This window comes from Haliotis cracherodii, unplaced genomic scaffold, assembly GCF_022045235.1.
Source record: "Haliotis cracherodii isolate W230 unplaced genomic scaffold, xgHalCrac1.p SCAF_13, whole genome shotgun sequence".
NCBI classification, from domain to species: domain Eukaryota; kingdom Metazoa; phylum Mollusca; class Gastropoda; order Lepetellida; family Haliotidae; genus Haliotis; species Haliotis cracherodii.
Genome location: NW_027266268.1, coordinates 18,727,457 through 18,745,654, shown reverse-complemented (window position 1 = coordinate 18,745,654; position 18,198 = coordinate 18,727,457). Strand labels below are relative to the sequence as shown.

The following is an 18,198-nucleotide window of genomic DNA, read 5'->3' as shown; positions in this document are numbered from 1 at the left end:
TTATTGTGTATACGAACGTATATATAAGAACGTTTCCTTCTTCTGTTATCCTGAAATTAAAACTACAAGTGTGTATTTCCACGTTTACTGTTTGCATAACATATAACATAATACCTGTCTTGGACTGTTTCTGCTAAAGGGAATAAATATTGATTATAATTATTGACTGGAGTTGTTTTTTAAGAATCTAGTACAGTTTTCGTTGGCAATGTCTTATCCCCATATAAATTTCCCTGTGATCTAAGGTTGACCAACTCGTCGGGCAAGGGTTTGCTGGTCGTGAAATCGACTTTGTAATAGTCTTGGTAAGTCATCGATCAGCAGTATACAATGTAACAGGGAACTCTACAATCTACGTCACTTTGGTCGTGTTCTCTAATATGCTCACGCGCCGTGATGTAACTGAAATAGTGTTCACAGCGGTGTGAAAAAGGCCTATTTTCAAAGAGATATTTTTCTTTTCTTCCGTACGTCATTCGTCAACCATATTTGCATTATGGGATAGAAGTGTCGAAGAACATTTGATCAATTGTTTGTCGTTGAATGCCGCACTCAGCACTATCCCAACCATATGACGTCGGTCTGTAAATAGTCGAGTCTGGACAAAACAACCCAGTGATTGATATCATGAGCATCGATCTCCACAATTGAGATAAGTCAACGAGCCTGGCCTCCCGATCCTGTCAGTCGCCTCTTACGACAAGCATGCATTGGGTTGCTGAAGACCAACTCTACCCGGTTCGTCACGGGTCTCATCAGTAATGAATTATCCTGATACAGATAACCTAATGATCTAGGTTGGCTCCACTAATCCTACAAGGATCTGCTGATAGTAATGATGCGTGGTTTTGGCAGATTTCAACTCATTGAACACAGTGGCTTAACATGTGATATTATTTGGAATGCCACTTATACATTGTTCTTTGATCACACAATATCACTGTAGTGACTCTTACATATAATGGTTACGTTATTTGAAGCCTTGTCAGGTGGAACAACTACAAACGTTCCATGTAGAGCATGTCAGACTTTGGATGACAGCTGGCTGGGACAGAGTGGGTTTAATCCCATTCTGTTTCCGCTTTTTCAGGTTGTCCATTCTACCAACGACATCACACGTTGACTCAAACCACTTTGAAAGACTTTCAACAGCTTCCTCGTCTCTTTTAGTCATTTTTTGGGCCTATGCTTCGACAGCACCCATCATGATTTTAAAGTTGTGATTCCATTTTGTAGGAGGCTGCTCACAATATAAACGTTTCCTAACAAAAACTTTCTTTTTGACGTTTGTTAGAATTACATATACATTTTATGTGATAAGTGTTGGCAATAGAAAATCTGATTCAGTTTGACACATCTGGTAATGTTAATAACAGTTTTCCCTGTTACCTATACTTTTCAGATCCTGTGGACCAGAACTGCCAAAATGCATTGTGCTATATTTATAGATTTCCAAGCTACCTAAGCTAATTGGTGTATACATATATCAGGTTTATGACGTACATGTATGCATTACACACTTGCCCAATATATCGCTTAATGTATATACATTTACAATAAATAAATATATGTGGTATATGCCGGAAACACACACACACCCACCCAATCTGTTTCTTGTTTAACGCCGCACTCAGCAATGTTCCAACTATATTACGGCTGTCTGTAAATAATCGAGTCTGGACCAGAAAGTCCAGTGCCTGGCATCATGAGCATCGATCCACGCAATTGGAATACCAAGTCAGCGAACCTGACCACCCGATCCCGTTAGTCGCCTCTTACGATGTCTGTGATGTAACCATGTAAACTGCGGCATGATATCTCAGTAGGGTCAACACTATAAAACAGTATTAGTCGGGACTACTACACGGAACCATACACGCACACGAACACGCACACACACACACACACACACACACACACACACACACACACACACACACACAAACACACACGCACGCACACACACACACAAGCACACACACACACACGCACACGTGCATGTATTAATCTTGGAGGCGACTTCAAGCCCCACCCCCACCTCCACCCCCGGGATGAGGAAGTTCAGGACGTGGTCACACACACACTTACAGTAACCAATTATCGCATTTCCTAGCTGTCGGCGTAAGTAATTATAATGTATCGATCAGCAGGGCCACTGTAACATGGATAATACTTATGCTGACAGTGACAAAAATGCCTACAGTGTTAAACAATCACATTTATGCACCAGTGGTTTTCTCAGTACTACGTTCAACTTTTGAAATAAAATGGTATAGACCTCGGACTGATGGACACATACCTGCATTTATATTATAACACTAAAACGGTTGAAGAGGCACTACACTCTGGCACTCGTGAAGATCCGGGTTAGAATTGGTCATCAGCAACCCATGCTTGCCGTAAAAGGCACCCCTGCTTGTCGGAAGAGGTGACCAAAGGATTCGGGTGGTCAGACTCGTTAACTTAGTTGATGCATGTCATGGTATCTCATTTGCGTGGGTCGATGCTCATGGTGTCCATCACTGGACTGGCTGGGCCAGACTCGATTATTTACAGACCGCCTCCAAAAGCTGGAATATTGCTCAGTGCTTAGTTAACCAACCAACCAACAAACTCTGCCACTGGCTTCTACCCGTCTGGGTTCATCAGCTGTCGTGAGTCGATTTGCAGGCCAACGCAAGTGAGCGTTGAGACTGGGCTACCGTTTGTTAGGACAGCGGAAATAAACTTTTAGCCAATATCAATACGCACATCTGAACACTGGTTGGTTACCTTTGATCTGTGAAGATTTCGATAATTACAAAGAGCGCAAAAAGAAAAGTGATAGCTCATCGGATGCCCTTATTTTGAAATACAAATAATGGTTATAGCTTAGGTTTTTTAATGTATCCACAATGTGGAAGCATTTTTGAAATTTCGGATAAAATGACAGAGATTTATTTAATCCCATTGCCGTGTTTCAAAACTTGAAATTTAATCATGTAATAATTTCACGTGACATATAACAGTTTCAACTAGTATATATTATAATGAGTGAGTGAGAACGGTTTTACGCCGCTTTTAGCATATATTCCAGCGGCGGGGGACACCAGAAATGGGCTTCACACGTTGTACCCATATGGGGAATCAAACCCGGGTCTTCGGCGTGACGAGTGAACGCTTTAACTACCAGCTACCACACCGTCCTTGTATATATTATTAAATTAAACGTGCAGGTTATATAAATGGGAAGTCTACCCGGTTTTTTATTTTTACTTCGTATAAAAGCCATTGGCACATATTCAACCACGGTAAACCTGCATATATAAACGCTCTGTCTCTTGGCATAGCTTTGCGACACAAATGTACATAGTTTCTTCAGAAATATTTCACAATTTCCACATAGTAGCATTTGACACTTATTCAGGGTTGGATATTGACAGTACATTTTCGGTAAGTAATATTCCCAGAGGTCATACATGTTCTACACCATGTTCTGTTTGTATACAGCACATGTGCGAAGCGACAACTCTATTCCTAAACATCTACCTTTATATACCTTCTGTTTTAACAATCCGGCTCTATGTCTAATGATCATGTTACGATGTTTCTTGTCTAAGATTACAGATAGATATTTTTTAATATCGTTACATCAATCTATACAGTCTGTTCCTGGAACTATTGTTCAAAATGTTATTCTAGGACTGCAAATCCATATTTATCCGTGCATGTTTAAATACCATAAGAAAGGCTGCTTAATCACCAGCTGATTTGGACACACACACAAATCCAAATCCGTTTGAAAATAACAAAGATCGAACATATTTGCCACATAATTATTTTATCCAGAATTATAACATAAAAGCATATTGTTAGCTTTTCTCGGTATCCTACCATCATACATTTCTATCAATTTCAGTTAAATAACACCTCTACACAGAGCGTTAAGATACAAAGGGCAACGACCACATTCACCATACGCAACATTTATTGCCTGGAGTCCAACATTTTGAAATTTAGTCTTACACGCATATTACATATTCTATCATGTCACCATATACAGCTGCATTATTTGTATTTGTGTTAACTGACAATATTATTCCAAGGAACTTAATGCGTACACTTTCCACTGATAGGACTTCATAACCCCACAAACCTCATCCATAATAAAGGACTGGCACAATCATTCTGGCAAACAAAAACAGATCTTTTAATTGCGATTGTCATAATTTTATATACAGATTTGAGCAGAATAGTCATGGCTTTTCAGCTTGTTGTGCTAATGTATTTCTAGCGAAACCCCATGATAACTTTGGATTAAAAATCATGTTTATACAATTTCAAGTTTTTCACCTTTGAACCAACATTTTTAGTTTGTTTGACTACTCCGCCAAACACAGTAACCATTATCTTGTCTAAATATATATTCATACCATATTCGTCCCAAAAGTCTGCTTCACTGTCTGTTTCTGTAATATAACAACAGTATAACTTGTATTCACAATATCATCAGCAAACATCAATGTGCTGTATTAGTTTAACAAGATCATTTAGAAACAAAGAAAAGAGCGTGTGCCTGATCATACAACCTTGCCTAGTACCCACTTACCATCAAAGAACTCGGATTATGTTAATATATTTAACAACTGGTACACATGATTTTAGCTGTCTGTACACGGATGAAATCACCCCCAAACAATTGCTATTAATGCTATAATAGTAGAAGTACATATTTTAACAGGTGATGTTGTGCACTGTCAAAAGTCTTATAATCAATGAACAAAATTAATACTTTTGATCTAAGTACCAAACAATATCTGTGGCTCTATAACCTTTCTATATCCAGCCTCTTCTTCATATAAACTGTTCTCTACATCAAACCAATGACTGATTCTGTTATTTTGTTCTTCTGTTGTAGACTAACATGGCTGCAAAACATTTGGCGCCCTATGACTTCCTCCCTTTAATGACTATTATTTTATATGTTCTACTTGTGATGTAGAGCTGGGAATCACCAGGAATATTGCTCATAACAAACATTTATTTAAATACAGATGGCAGTAGTTTGTTATGAATCCATATTTTGGATGATATCCAACTAAGAGTGGCTGAAATGTTCTACAAACGATGTATAGAACACCCTAAACACAGTGTGCTTGTGAGTGACTGAGTTTGGTTTTACGTCGCTTTTAGCAATATTCCAGCAATATCACGGCGAGGGGCACCAGAAATGGGCTTCACACATTATACCCATGTCGGGAATCGAACCCGGGTCTTCGGCGTGACGAGCAAACGCTTTTACCACAAGGCTACCCGACCGCCCCTACCTGTAGGTTAGGGGTAGCTGAATTGAATTTGCAAAAGACATGTAACATGGATCTGTTTTGAATACACAAAATCATGATCAGATACATGTATGTGTTTCGTTTGAATGACACCGGACTTTTGTTTATCATTTAATGGATAGTGTGTTTTCAGTTACGCCAAATCGAATCTGTTTCGGAGAATAATCAAGACTGGTTATTCTCTTCCATTCACGTTTTATGTGTATCGATGCAATAAACCAATATCGATAAACTTTGTGTCATATAATACAATAAATATACAAATTAAGTCATTCCCAATTAGTGTAGATATTTGTTTTCAGATGTGTGGGTGATAATGTAGACAAACATTGCTGCAAATCGTTTTGCGCTATCTGGTAAATGAGACGAGTTAATCAAACATTTCATTCGTAAGAAGTTTCTTCATTGACAAGCAAATTAAAAATGCCATTATGTGATAGAGATATTATTACCCTCGTTTGTTTCCGTATCATAAATATTTAAAGGCTCGCTTAATACAATTTGTCCTCCTAATGTATTATATTTATTCTACGGAAACGCCCCCTCGAGTCTCTATATCTACACACGAGAAAACGCTTTCATCATGTAACCTTCACATTTATTTTGAAACATAGCAGAAACTCCACATAAATCCATGGCTTGTTTCGATGAAAAGTGCTTTAAGCACTCACTTCAGACCTTCGTCGTTGGTGAAGTTTATTATGTGCTTCTTCGTCAGGTTCGTCAGATTAATTCACAGCCCCTTCCATGCCAATCATGTTAACGTTGGATCCAGAACTCGAAATAATTCCGTTGGCAGCCAGAGCCAGAGCAACGTCGTTGTCAACAGATTTGTTGGTGATCTCGCTGTGGGATGCGAACCTTCCGGTTACTTGAACTTCACAGAGGGTCAAGAGATCATTGCTATCAACCATACTGGTCTTCTGGATCTTGATGTAGCGGGCTACATTGGGCGCAAAGCAGTTGACAGTGAAGTTAGCTCCTGCAGCGACGTTGCCAGTGATGGTGCCGCAAAGTTTAGGGAACTCCAGGTACCTGTAGGGGTCTTTCAGAAGAGTTTCGATGTTGATGTTGCGCAGGCGTTCAGCTGGAATTGTAAAGAAAATGCTCATTTCGTATCAGAAGACATGTATATAATTACTGTGTACTCCTCAAATATATTAACATGTATCATAATGGTCACGTTTCACGAGAGTTGTAAACGTCTGAGGCCTGCATCACTTCGGGCTTCACTACAATCTTTAGCTGACACACCGTGGTATGACGGAATACTGTTCAATACCGCGTTAAGCCCAACTCAAACACACACATAATGCTGAACCTAAATATGCATTCTTTACTAACTTTGATGTGTATTTCCAGCGTGGAGACCAGAAACCTATGAGTGTGGGTTCGAATCCCGATTCGCCCCGATTATGTTTCTAGGTTTGTCAGCACCATACCCGTGCTCGTGGGTTTCACCGAAGCATCACTTCGGGCTTTCCTCCCACATTAAGCTGACACGCCGCGATTTAACTGGAATACTGTTAAAAGCGGCGTTAAACCCAACTCACTCACTCACTCACTCACTCCAGCGTGGAGAAATGTATCTTAAGGAACACAAGAACACAACGTGAAAATGCTCACCACAACAGTCACCCCTGTTGGTGACGGTGACGGAGCTGATGTAGAAGTAGGCGCCGAGGTCGATGTATAAGGTGGGATTTGTGTCGCCAATGGCGCTGGAGTAACAGCTTCTTCCGGTGACGAACTGGCTGTCAAAGTTGCCGTCCACAGCCAGGCCAGGGGAGGCAACCAGGTTGGCGGCAGCGAAAGTAAACTGAGAGGTAGCGCGCACTGGGCGATTCCTGGCGACGTTGGTGGATGGAAATTGATTGAATTTATCTGAAAGTAAGGAAAAAGTGTTGATATGAATATCAAGCTTAATGAAAAGTATACCTGGCTGCAGATGAAGGTCTGACTGACTGATTTCAATGTTTAATACGACTGAACAAGTTTACCACGTTTTGAGTCCATATCTATATGTTTATATAATACAAATGTAGCTCTCAGACGCAAACGAGCAATTATAATTAAGTGACATTTTTAAGGACTGCCCTTCCCTTTCTGCTTGAGTAATGTACATATAACTGCATACCGTTTTCAAATAAATCATAGGACTCGCACACATAGTATGGTAGTACCGTCGCTGAATGTAAATGTAAATGGTTTCATATAGGGCAATTCATACATACTATTGAAGTTTCCCCCGGACACCACGACCTCGCAGATAGTGAGAGGGGCGGTGGCGGCGGGTTTTCTGATACGGACGTAACGTCCAGTCACCATCGGAGAGCAGGAGAGTGAAACAGTCTGACCAAGGGCCACTCCACCAATGACCATGGAGCAGAACTCGGGAGTCTCGGAACTGGTGGTGGGATTGAATTCAAAGACTTCGATCATCAGACCACTCAGACGATCAGCTGTAAAAGACGATAGAAGATGTCATTCCTCAAATCACAACAGCAGTGTTTCTTTGATTTGCACATATAGTTTATTCTATGTCGATTCTCTTATATGTATGCCGAAGTAGCCACTTGGTAAAAAAACAAATCTCTTGACAGTGCGGTCTTGGAATGACTTAAACGCATGCACAATGGGGTCTGCAGAGCAAATGCTAAGAATATTAACTTCAAATGTCGTAAGCTAGGGGTATGTGACTCATTGTGTCTCAAACTGAAGAATGTATTCATTCAATTCCTTCCTTTCGGAGTTGTCACGTTCGGGGAATTTTTCCCCAAAGTAAAATGTTATAGATTACAAGTAAGGATTAAAAGACAACTTTGTAATACATGGAACAAAAGACGTTGGGAATCATGAATATTGTGGCGGGTATTTTATGAAATTGTGTGCAAAGTCTTCACTAGAAAAAATATCCCCCAAAATATTCATGACACCTGACGTATATAATATATTACAAAGTTGATTTTTAATCCTTATTTGTAATCTGTCACATTTTACTTTTTTGGTTCAGGGTATATAGACACGTGAACGTTTTCCAGTTGTGTTGGTTGATTGATCTCGTAACGCCATATGATCACCCAGGGTTATAAGTATATAATGGATAATATGTTTGTCATAGTGACATAGATATAACTGAAGTGTTCACATACAATTATATTTGATGATAGAAACATACGGAATATTTTGATTATACTCCTGTCATTATTCAATGAACAAAACTGGTTTCATAGTGTGTAATGTGTCGGGCATGGGTGGACTGGGGACGTTGAGTGGCGGATGTCAACAAGAGGGGTTGTAAGTTTCACATGTTTGAGTGAGTGAGTGAGTTGGGTTTAACGCCGCTTTTAACATTATTCAAGTTATATCACAGCGTGTCAGTTTAATGTGGGAGGAAAGCTCTAAGTGATTTAGGTCTCACACGTTTACCACTTCGGTGAAACCCACGAGCACGGGTATGGTGCTGACAAACCTAGAAACATAATCGGGGCGAACCGGAATTCGAACCCATAATCATAGGTTTCTGACGTTCCCAAGGGACGCAACTCTGCACAGCGAATCGTGGGGCCTCAGACGACTGGGACACCTGTGCCCCCATGACAAATGGACATTGATATGGGTATTGATAAGGAACACATATGTCCAAATACACCTATATTTGATGAAACACACCTACGCTGAATATTTGGATTTGATTCTTGTCATTACCCAATGCTTAGAAGAACTTTCTGCTGAGCTTATTTCATTTAAATGCTTTGTGGTGGATGTGTTTAGAATTGTAATATATCCAATAGGTTCCAGAATGGCAATGTAAACTGGTATAGCTGTCGAGTCTTTAACTTACCACAACAGTCGCCCCTGTTGGTGAGGGTGAGGCCAGACACGTAGCGGCGGGCACCCAGATCCACGAACCAGAAGGGGTTGGGATCTGTCGCCACATCAGCGCTGGAAAAACATGAGCCGCCAAAGAAGTCGGAGTTGAAGTTGCCGTCGACGGCGAGGTTGGAGTTGGCGGTGATGGGGGGCACACCGTTGACGAAGACACTACTGGAGCCGGTGGGGCGGTTCAGGGCGATGTTGTAGCCTGGGTATGCAAAAGAAGAATTAGTGTTGAACGCACTGTTTTAAAATCGTTAATTTGCATCATTGGAATCGAAGTATAAATGGTTTAAAGATTTGTTAACCATACTTAAGCGTCTTTTGTATCTACGACACCCAAGGATTTCAATGTGCCTTGTATATACGATATCTGAAGCCTAACAGTTCCAAGATCTGTTCCAAATTTGTAAACATATACTGCAAAGCATGAATATAATTACCAAAATTATTGGCTTTCGCCATTAGTATTGAAACGCACTGTTTTAAAGCCAAACTTGCATATTTGGATTGAAGAATGATTGATATTTCAGCGTGTTTGTATGTACGACATCTGAATTTCAGCAATTCTAAGCTTTCTGGGCACTTATTTTAAGACATGATGCATATGATTTATATATACTTACCGAAATTATTGGCTTTAGCCACTGCGAAGAGAGCCGCCAAGCACACGATGAAGACCATGGTGGAAGATTGGATCGAATGATGACCAGTGATTGCGAATCACAGCTTATATACGTAACAGGCTACCTCACAACGTCTTGGGCAACATGGCCTAATACACTTTGTGTCATTATCATTAGTGAAATAAGGAAGTGCTCATGGTGACTGGGAAGGGTGCACCCTAACAGATGGGTCTAGGGAAGGGCACGTGTGATCCGTATCATGACACGCGGATCTGGACTAAGTAATCGTACTTAGTAAGGATATTAAGATAATTTGCTGAACATCTTCTTTATTACAATTTGGAGCGTCGTTTCGGTGTAGGTTCTAACACCATTATCAACCAAGCACTTGCCTAATTACGGTGTTAGAGCTTACACCAAAACGTCATAATTGTAAAGAAGTTGTATCCATATATCTTATCCTTACTTAAGGGCGCATTGATAGGAGAAAACAAGTGCAAATAGAAAAGCCTTCTAGAGGGAAGTTTGCAGGTGATATACATGTGTATGTCGTGACAGACAAATCAGGAAAAGTTACTTCAGTCGTTAAAGCTTTCTACCTGGTGGTAATATGGTATGTAGAAGATATCGGTAATGATATATGTGCAATAATTCATATATGATACGTGTAAGTGTCATGCTGAAGCCGGAGATCCTTCACGCTGATATTGATGTTACTATACAGTTGCTGCGTTTGAGCTTAACTCTTATCCATCCATCAATTGTCCTATCCATTCGTCCACCAATCCATCCATCATGAATGGATCCACTCATCTATCCAAGCATCGAACATGCGTCCACCAATTCATAGGAACAGGGGAGCACATTGTGACATACACAAATGCAGTATGCTCACAGAAGGGTACGGGAGAGAGTGTTGTGACATTGTCGATTCAAGGGAAGGGTACAGGAGAGCGTATTGTGTCATAATTGGTTCAAGGGAAGGATACAGGGGAGCGTATTGTGACATTGTAGATTCAAGGGAAGGGTACAGGGGAGCGAATTGTGACATTGTAGATTCAAGGAAAGGGTACAGGAGAGCGTATTGTGACATTGTAGATTCAAGGAAAGGGTACAGGGGAGCGTATTGTGACATTGTAGATTCAAGGAAAGGATACAGGGGAGCGTATTGTGACATTGTAGATTCAAGGAAGGGTACAGGAGAGCGTATTGTGACATTGTAGATTTAAGGGAGGGGTACAGGGTAGCGTGTTTTAACAAATTTGTTTCAAGACAATGGGGCAAGACGAAATCAGATTTCAAGAATAAACTGATTATAGAATAGGTTTTGCAGGTGGAACTGGTATGGTTGGAACAGACGAAAACCAGATAACTCATAACCAATTTACATCATTCAATAGTTAACATGGCAAATGTGATAAATTACTGGGTTTTTTATTGGTGCATACTTATTGCAGATGTGTTAGTCTTTCATGTTGACATATATAGCTGATTGAATTTGGAGAGCTTGATTTCCATCGTAGACAAAAACGCATGTAGACATTTCAGTGTACACTCACCGGAGTTGGTGCGTCATAACTTTTCATTTAACTGTTATCATATCATGTTTGAATTGCAGCTATATGCAGATACATTACATGAGAGAGGCAATATAATTGCATCTGTGTATTTGTATTGTATAGTTTGTTCTTTTAACTAACATACATGGTTATGAAAAGCACAAAATAGCATGGCTGACAGGCAATGTGTCACAACAGATATAAGAAAATGGACATTCGAAGGTGATGTTTTTGGGACGAGTATCATACCTCAGACTGTGTTATTAACCTGAAGTTTGCAGTGTTTCCGCGACTGTTTTCATCCTGGTACGTTTTAATAAAGTTTGTAATTTTTGGGTCGAATCTAATTTTCTGTGCACAACTCATCCAATTTTCATCACGATACGACCAACGGTATCGTGTGGTTAGGCTCGCTGACTTTGTTGATGCATGTCATCGTATCTCAATTGCGTAGATCGATGCTCATGATGCCAATCAATGTTGTTGTTTTCTGGTTCAGACTCGATTATTTACAGATAGCTGGAATATTGCTGAGTGCGACGTTAAACAACAAACAAACAAACATTCATGAGGGGACAGGAGAAGAAAGAAACGAGTTCCTTTCGTGGCATACGTTTTCTCAGGTCGAGGGATGAACAGTGCAGAGGGGGTGTATTCCCATGTAAGAGGGTGCAAGAGGAAAGGTACAGACAATTCAGTGATACTGATTTGATTTGATTGATGATGAGATTGACCATATTTAAAATCTTGAACTAGACAACTGCTCATCTTAACCTTATCACTTGGTAGGTATTGTGACAGAATATTCTATTTCATAGGGAACAGAATTCTTACGGCTACTGTTGGCAACGTGAATATATCATTAGTAGGACTGTATAGGTTTCGCGAACCTCTGGTATCATCCCTGATTTTCACTGATCTATTTATATAATGTTCACCACTATTTTGTCCTTCAGGCAATATGGAATCTGTTTGTCAGGTATTCGTGACTGACTATTCTCTGGTGTTTACGTTTCATGTTTACCTCTTTACAACACTAACCTACAATATCACGGGGTGGGAAAGCACCCGACATTGGCTTACTGTATCCAACTGTGAACTTCGGTGTGGCGAGTGAGTGCTTTTACCCCCGGCTACCCAACCGCTCGACTACATGAGGAAAACGATATTTCAATTTCACTACGACCACGAATATCCCGAATCACCCCGAATCGGAAACTTTCAAAATTCGTGAGGATTCGGATAATAATGCAAACTTTCGTGGCTAATCGGGTTGAAAATATGAAGAATGCCAGGAATGGGTTAAGAAACAAGTACGAACTGTAAGCATTACCTACGACTAAGTTATGAATATGCCAAATGTTCTTACTTAATTCTTACATGATTCGTAGTTGACTCGGGACATTCGTGGCTGTTTCGGGTTGTTCTCGGGTTGAGGAGAAGAAATTGTGGGAGCCATAAATCGCTAAGAATAGCCAAGAATGCAGAAGAATTGATTACTACGAAGCTGTTACGGAACATACGAATTAATTACGAATGGATTACGATACAGCCACGAAATTGCAATTAGAGGACAAACATGACAAACAACGTGTTTTCCGCCGATTCGACGAACTCCCACGAACTGTACGAATGTTTGGGAATCAAATAAGATTCTTCAAGAACTTCAAGAAATGATTGAGATTTATCTACAAACATGAAACATTTCCTATTCGGAGTGATTCGGGATATTCGTGGTCGTAGTGGGGGCATAAATCTGTTAATTTGTCAATCCCTGTGAACTCACTCAAAGAATACGTATTCGTTTTTATCAGATTTATCTCTTGCCACAGAAACTATTCCATTTTGAACCTTTTTCATCCTCTTTCCTCAATGCATGTACAAACAGTGGCTCAATGGTAATGATTATAGGGGCGTGAGAAGTTATAGTTGAAATGCATTCTAAAATAATCTCATTGTATGTATTGATGAGTGTACCTTTCAATGTAAAAGATGAAATAACTTAGGCTTCAAATACTTGCGTTCAACAAGGTCACATTACTGTGTGTCCAGCCAGTAAGGCCTGATTCTCTCAAAAGAGCTTAAAGGTATTACAAACATATGTAACCGCATCCGTGGTCTTGTGGTAGAGCTTCCCCCCGGAGAGCGGAAGGTCCGAGGTTCGATACCCGGCCGCGTCATACCAAAAGACGTTAAAAGATGGTACTTGTTGTTACCCTGTCTGGCGCTCGGCATTATGGGCTAAAACAAGGACTAGTCGGCTCGGGGTCAGTATACTGTGTCTGAGTGGGGTATTCATGTTAAAACTGCGGCATGGTATCTCAGTGAGCTAGCACTATAAATCGGCATCAGTCCGGACTAGTACAAACAGCCACAAACACGTGCATGCAATAATTTTGGACGGGACGTTAAACCCAATTTCACCTCACCTCACTCACTTTCTGCAAATGGTGTGAGTGGCGGGTGATATCGATAGGGCAGGACATCCTTTCCCGTTTCTCGAACACCTGGTGTCATCACTGTTTTTGAGTGCTCCATTCATATAATTTTTATCTTATTTCTTTGTTGATTTATCTTTACGCCCAATGGGTTTTTTGTGGATAATCGAGACTGGTTCTTATCTCGCACTGACGTTTTCAAATTTACACTCGTACGCTTCAGTGACTTACATAAATGAAAGAATCATACAGCAATTGCAAACAGGAATCAAAATACCAACAGGTGGCAGGCACTCATTTACCACACAAACCAGTGATTGATATCATGACCCACACCTTCGGGGTACGATGGCGAACAATCAACCAAGTTACCGACAACGCGATTCGTTATGCCCAGGTTGCAAGTTGGTTGGTTGGTTAATTGTTTAACGCTACACTAAGCAATATTCCATCTATATGACGGCGGTCTGTAAATAACCGAGTGTGGACTCGACAATCCAGTGATTGACATCATGAACATCGATCCACGCAATTGGGATCGATGATATGCATCAACCCAGTCAGCGGGCCTGACCACCCGATCCAGTTAGTCGCCTCTTTCGACGAGCATAGTCGCCTTTTACGGCAAGCATGGGTTGCTGAAGACCTATTCTACCCCGGATCTTCACGGGTCACCAGGCTGCAAGTCAACATATCTAGCCCGGGATTCTCACGGGGTGATGACAAACAAATCACGAAGATGGCTGTTATCAATATCGGGGTTCTTTAATAATTTTGTATAGGAGAACAAACAAACCTTCACATATATTTATGCACATGGCTGCAACAACAATAAATAATGGTCATTTAAATGAAGAGTTCTTTTATCAAATTTCTCAATTCGGCAATTGTACCTAAGTAGCATATCTGAATGCTTCCTTAGTGTCCCTTGTGTTTTATCAGATTAATTCAGACTTTACCTTTGTCATTACAAAACAATAATTAACAAATCTAAATTGTACACAATGAGTGAGTGAGTGATTTTCTCCGGCAATATTTCAGCCATGTTGTGATTACACTTTACACAGAACGGAGAGGGTAACATACGGTGAAGATTTTGACTGAGTCACTCTTCCTAGTATTTTTTAATGGGTAGGGCATAATGCTTTCGCTGAGTTGGTTTCAGAAACTAAACATTACAACTGACTTTCATCGTTAACTTGAGATTAATTAACAGCCCGATTCCCGCCACTCAAGTTATCATTGGTTTCAACACTGGAAATAATTCCGTTGGCTACCAGAGCCTTAGAAACGTCGTTGTCAACAGATTTGTTGGTGACCTCGCTGTGGGATGCGAACCTTCCGGTTACTTGAACTTCACAGAGGGTCAAGAGATCATTGCTATCAACCATACTAGTCTTCTGGATCTTGATGTAGCGGGCTACATTGGGCGCAAAGCAGTTGACAGTGAAGTTAGCTCCTGCAGCGACGTTGCCAGTGATGGTGCCGCAAAGTTTAGGGAACTCCAGGTACCTGTAGGGGTCTTTCAGAAGAGTTTCGATGTTGATGTTGCGCAGGCGTTCAGCTGGAATTGTAAAGAAAATGCTCATTTCGTATCAGAAGACATGTAATTACTGTGTACTCCTCAAATATATTAACATGTGTCATAATGGTCACGTTTCACGAGAGTTGTAAACGTCTGAGGCCTGCATCACTTCGGGCTTCACTACAATCTTTAGCTGACACGCCGTGGTATGACGGAAACTGATCAATACCGCGTTAAGCCCAACTCAAACACACACATATTGCTGAACCTAAATAAGCATTTTTACTACTTTTGATGTGTATTTCCAGCGTGGAGAAATGTATCTTAAGGAACACAAGAACACAACGTGAAAATGCTCACCACAACAGTCGCCCCTGTTGGTGACGGTGACGGAGCTGATGTAGTAGTAGGCGCCGAGGTCGATGTATAAGGTTGGGTTTGTGTCGCCAATGGCGCTGGAGTAACAGCTTCTTCCGGTGACGAACTGGCTGTCAAAGTTGCCGTCCACAGCCAGGCCAGGGGAGGCAACCAGGTTGGCGGCAGCGAAAGTAAACTGAGAGGTAGCGCGCGCTGGGCGATTCACAGCGACGTTGGTGGAGGGAAATTTATTAAATTTATCTGAAATATATAAAAAGAGTTGGTATTAATAACGGGCTTTGTGTAGAGCATGCCTGACTTCAAATGGATGTGAAGGTCCAATTCGACTGATCAAGTTTTCCACGTTTTAAAATCACATCCATATGATAATATATGGACAAGAAAAAAACAATTATATTCTTAAGATTACTCTTCCCTCTCTGTTTGAGTAATATACATAACTGATTACCGTGTAAATACATTATAGGACTCGCATACATAGTATGGTAGTACTATCGCTGAATTTAAATGTAAAAGGTTTCATATAGGACAAAGGGTACATACTATTGAAGTTGCCTCCGGAAACAACGACTTCGCAGATGGTGAGAGGGGCGGTGGCGGCGGGTTTCCTGATACGGACGTAACGTCCAGTCACCATCGGAGAGCAGGAGAGTGAAACAGTCTGACCAAGGGCCACTCCACCAATGACCATGGAGCAGAACTCGGGAGTCTCGGAACTGGTTGTGGGATTGAACTCAAAGACTTCGATCATCAGACCACTCAGACGATCAGCTGCAACACAGACAATGCCCTTCTTCAAATTTCAATAGCACAACAGCATGTTGCACATATAGTTTATTAAATGTCGATTCTAGTCACTAGATGCTTTTGCTAGTGCGGTCAAGGAGCGCATACTTCTCAAAGTAAAATTCTTACGTTAAAAATAAAGATTGAAAGACATCTTTGTAATATATTGACCACAATGCGTTAGCGTGCTCATTCTTCACAACAGAAATATCCAAGAGGGTATGCATCATCCCAAAGTGTTTTTGTGCAGGATATTTGACAAGTGATTGTTTATCGATTGTTCATTGTTCTGACACCTGACGTATATAATATATTACAAAGTTGATTTTTAATCCTTATTTGTAATCTGTCACATTTTACTTTTTTTTGTTCAGGGTATATAGACACGTGAACGTTTTCCAGTTGTGTTGGTTGATTGATCTCGTAACGCCATATGATCACCCAGGGTTATAAGTATATAATGGATAATATGTTTGTCATAGTGACATAGATATAACTGAAGTGTTCACATACAATTATATTTGATGATAGAAACATACGGAATATTTTGATTATACTCCTGTCATTATCCAATGAACAAAACTGGTTTGAATGTGTGTAATGTGTCGGGCATGGGTGGACTGGGGACGTTGAGTGGCGGATGTCAACAAGAGGGGTTGTAAGTTTCACATGTTTGAGTGAGTGAGTGAGTTGGGTTTAACGCCGCTTTTAACATTATTCAAGCTATATCACAGCGTGTCAGCTTAATGTGGGAGGAAAGCTCGAAGTGATTTAGGTCTCACACGTTTACCACTTCGGTGAAACCCACGAGCACGGGTATGGTGCTGACAAACCTAGAAACATAATCGGGGCGAACCGGAATTCGAACCCACAATCATAGGTTTCTGACGTGCCCAAGGGACGCAACTCTGCACAGCGAATCGTGGGGCCTCAGACGACTGGGACACCTGTGCCCCCTTGACAAATGGACATAGATATGGGTATTGATAAGGAACACATATGTCCAAATACACCTATATTTGATGAAACACACCTACGCTGAATATTTGGATTTTGATTCTTGTCATTACCCAATGCTTAGAAGAACTTTCTGCTGAGCTTATTTCATTTAAATGCTTTGTGGTGGATGTGTTTAGAATTGTAATATATCCAATAGGTTCCAGAATGGCAATGTAAACTGGTATAGCTGTAGAGTCTTTAACTTACCACAACAGTCGCCCCTGTTGGTGAGGGTGAGGCCAGACACGTAGCGGCGGGCACCCAGATCCACGAACCAGAAGGGGTTGGGATCTGTCGCCACATCAGCGCTGGAAAAACATGAGCCGCCAAAGAAGTCGGAGTTGAAGTTCCCGTCGACGGCGAGGTTTGAGTTGGCGGTGATGGGGGGCACACCGTTGACGAAGACACTACTGGAGCCGGTGGGGCGATTCAGGGCGATGTTGTAGCCTGGGTATGCAAAAGAAGAATTAGTATTGAAACGCACTGTTTTAAAGCCAAACTTGCATATTTGGATTGGAGAATGATTGATATTTCAGCGTGTTTGTATGTACGACATCTGAATTTCAGCAATTCTGAGCTTTCTGGGCACTTATTTTAAGACATGATGCATATGATTTATATATACTTACCGAAATTATTGGCTTTAGCCACTGCGAAGAGAGCCGCCAAGCACACGATGAAGACCAT

General features: G+C 40.9%; 2 protein-coding genes across 2 annotated transcripts; both read right to left on the bottom strand.

Annotated features, from left to right (window-relative positions):
• Positions 1-6,052: 6,052 nt before the first annotated feature.
• On the bottom strand, positions 6,053-9,884 carry LOC139459024 (uncharacterized). The gene is made up of 5 exons (XM_071240466.1): positions 9,827-9,884; positions 9,169-9,408; positions 7,559-7,786; positions 6,951-7,208; positions 6,053-6,411 (listed from the first exon to the last, which is right to left on the bottom strand). Exons 1-5 carry the CDS (start codon positions 9,882-9,884, stop codon positions 6,053-6,055), a joined length of 1,143 nt encoding a protein of 380 aa, XP_071096567.1.
• Positions 9,885-15,028: 5,144 nt separating this feature from the next.
• LOC139459023 (uncharacterized) lies at positions 15,029-18,198 on the bottom strand. Its single transcript, XM_071240465.1, has 5 exons — positions 18,141-18,198; positions 17,719-17,958; positions 16,270-16,497; positions 15,709-15,966; positions 15,029-15,387 (listed from the first exon to the last, which is right to left on the bottom strand). Exons 1-5 carry the CDS (start codon positions 18,196-18,198, stop codon positions 15,029-15,031), a joined length of 1,143 nt encoding a protein of 380 aa, XP_071096566.1.

What these genes read in the sequence shown, in the direction of transcription:
- LOC139459024 (XM_071240466.1), bottom strand. Translation starts at nt 9,884, where the DNA reads ATGGTCTTCATCGTGTGCTTGGCGGCTCTCTTCGCAGTGGCTAAAGCC. An exon ending in GGCTAAAGCCAATAATTTCG is followed by an intron (nt 9,409 to 9,826) that starts GTAAGTATATAT and finishes TTGCATACCCAG; the next exon opens with GCTACAACATCGCCCTGAAC. An exon ending in GTCCGGGGGAAACTTCAATA is followed by an intron (nt 7,209 to 7,558) that starts GTATGTATGAAT and finishes CCTTACTTTCAG; the next exon opens with ATAAATTCAATCAATTTCCA.
- LOC139459023 (XM_071240465.1), bottom strand. Translation starts at nt 18,198, where the DNA reads ATGGTCTTCATCGTGTGCTTGGCGGCTCTCTTCGCAGTGGCTAAAGCC. An exon ending in CAACAGGGGCGACTGTTGTG is followed by an intron (nt 16,498 to 17,718) that starts GTAAGTTAAAGA and finishes TCTGTGTTGCAG; the next exon opens with CTGATCGTCTGAGTGGTCTG. An exon ending in CAACAGGGGCGACTGTTGTG is followed by an intron (nt 15,388 to 15,708) that starts GTGAGCATTTTC and finishes TTACAATTCCAG; the next exon opens with CTGAACGCCTGCGCAACATC.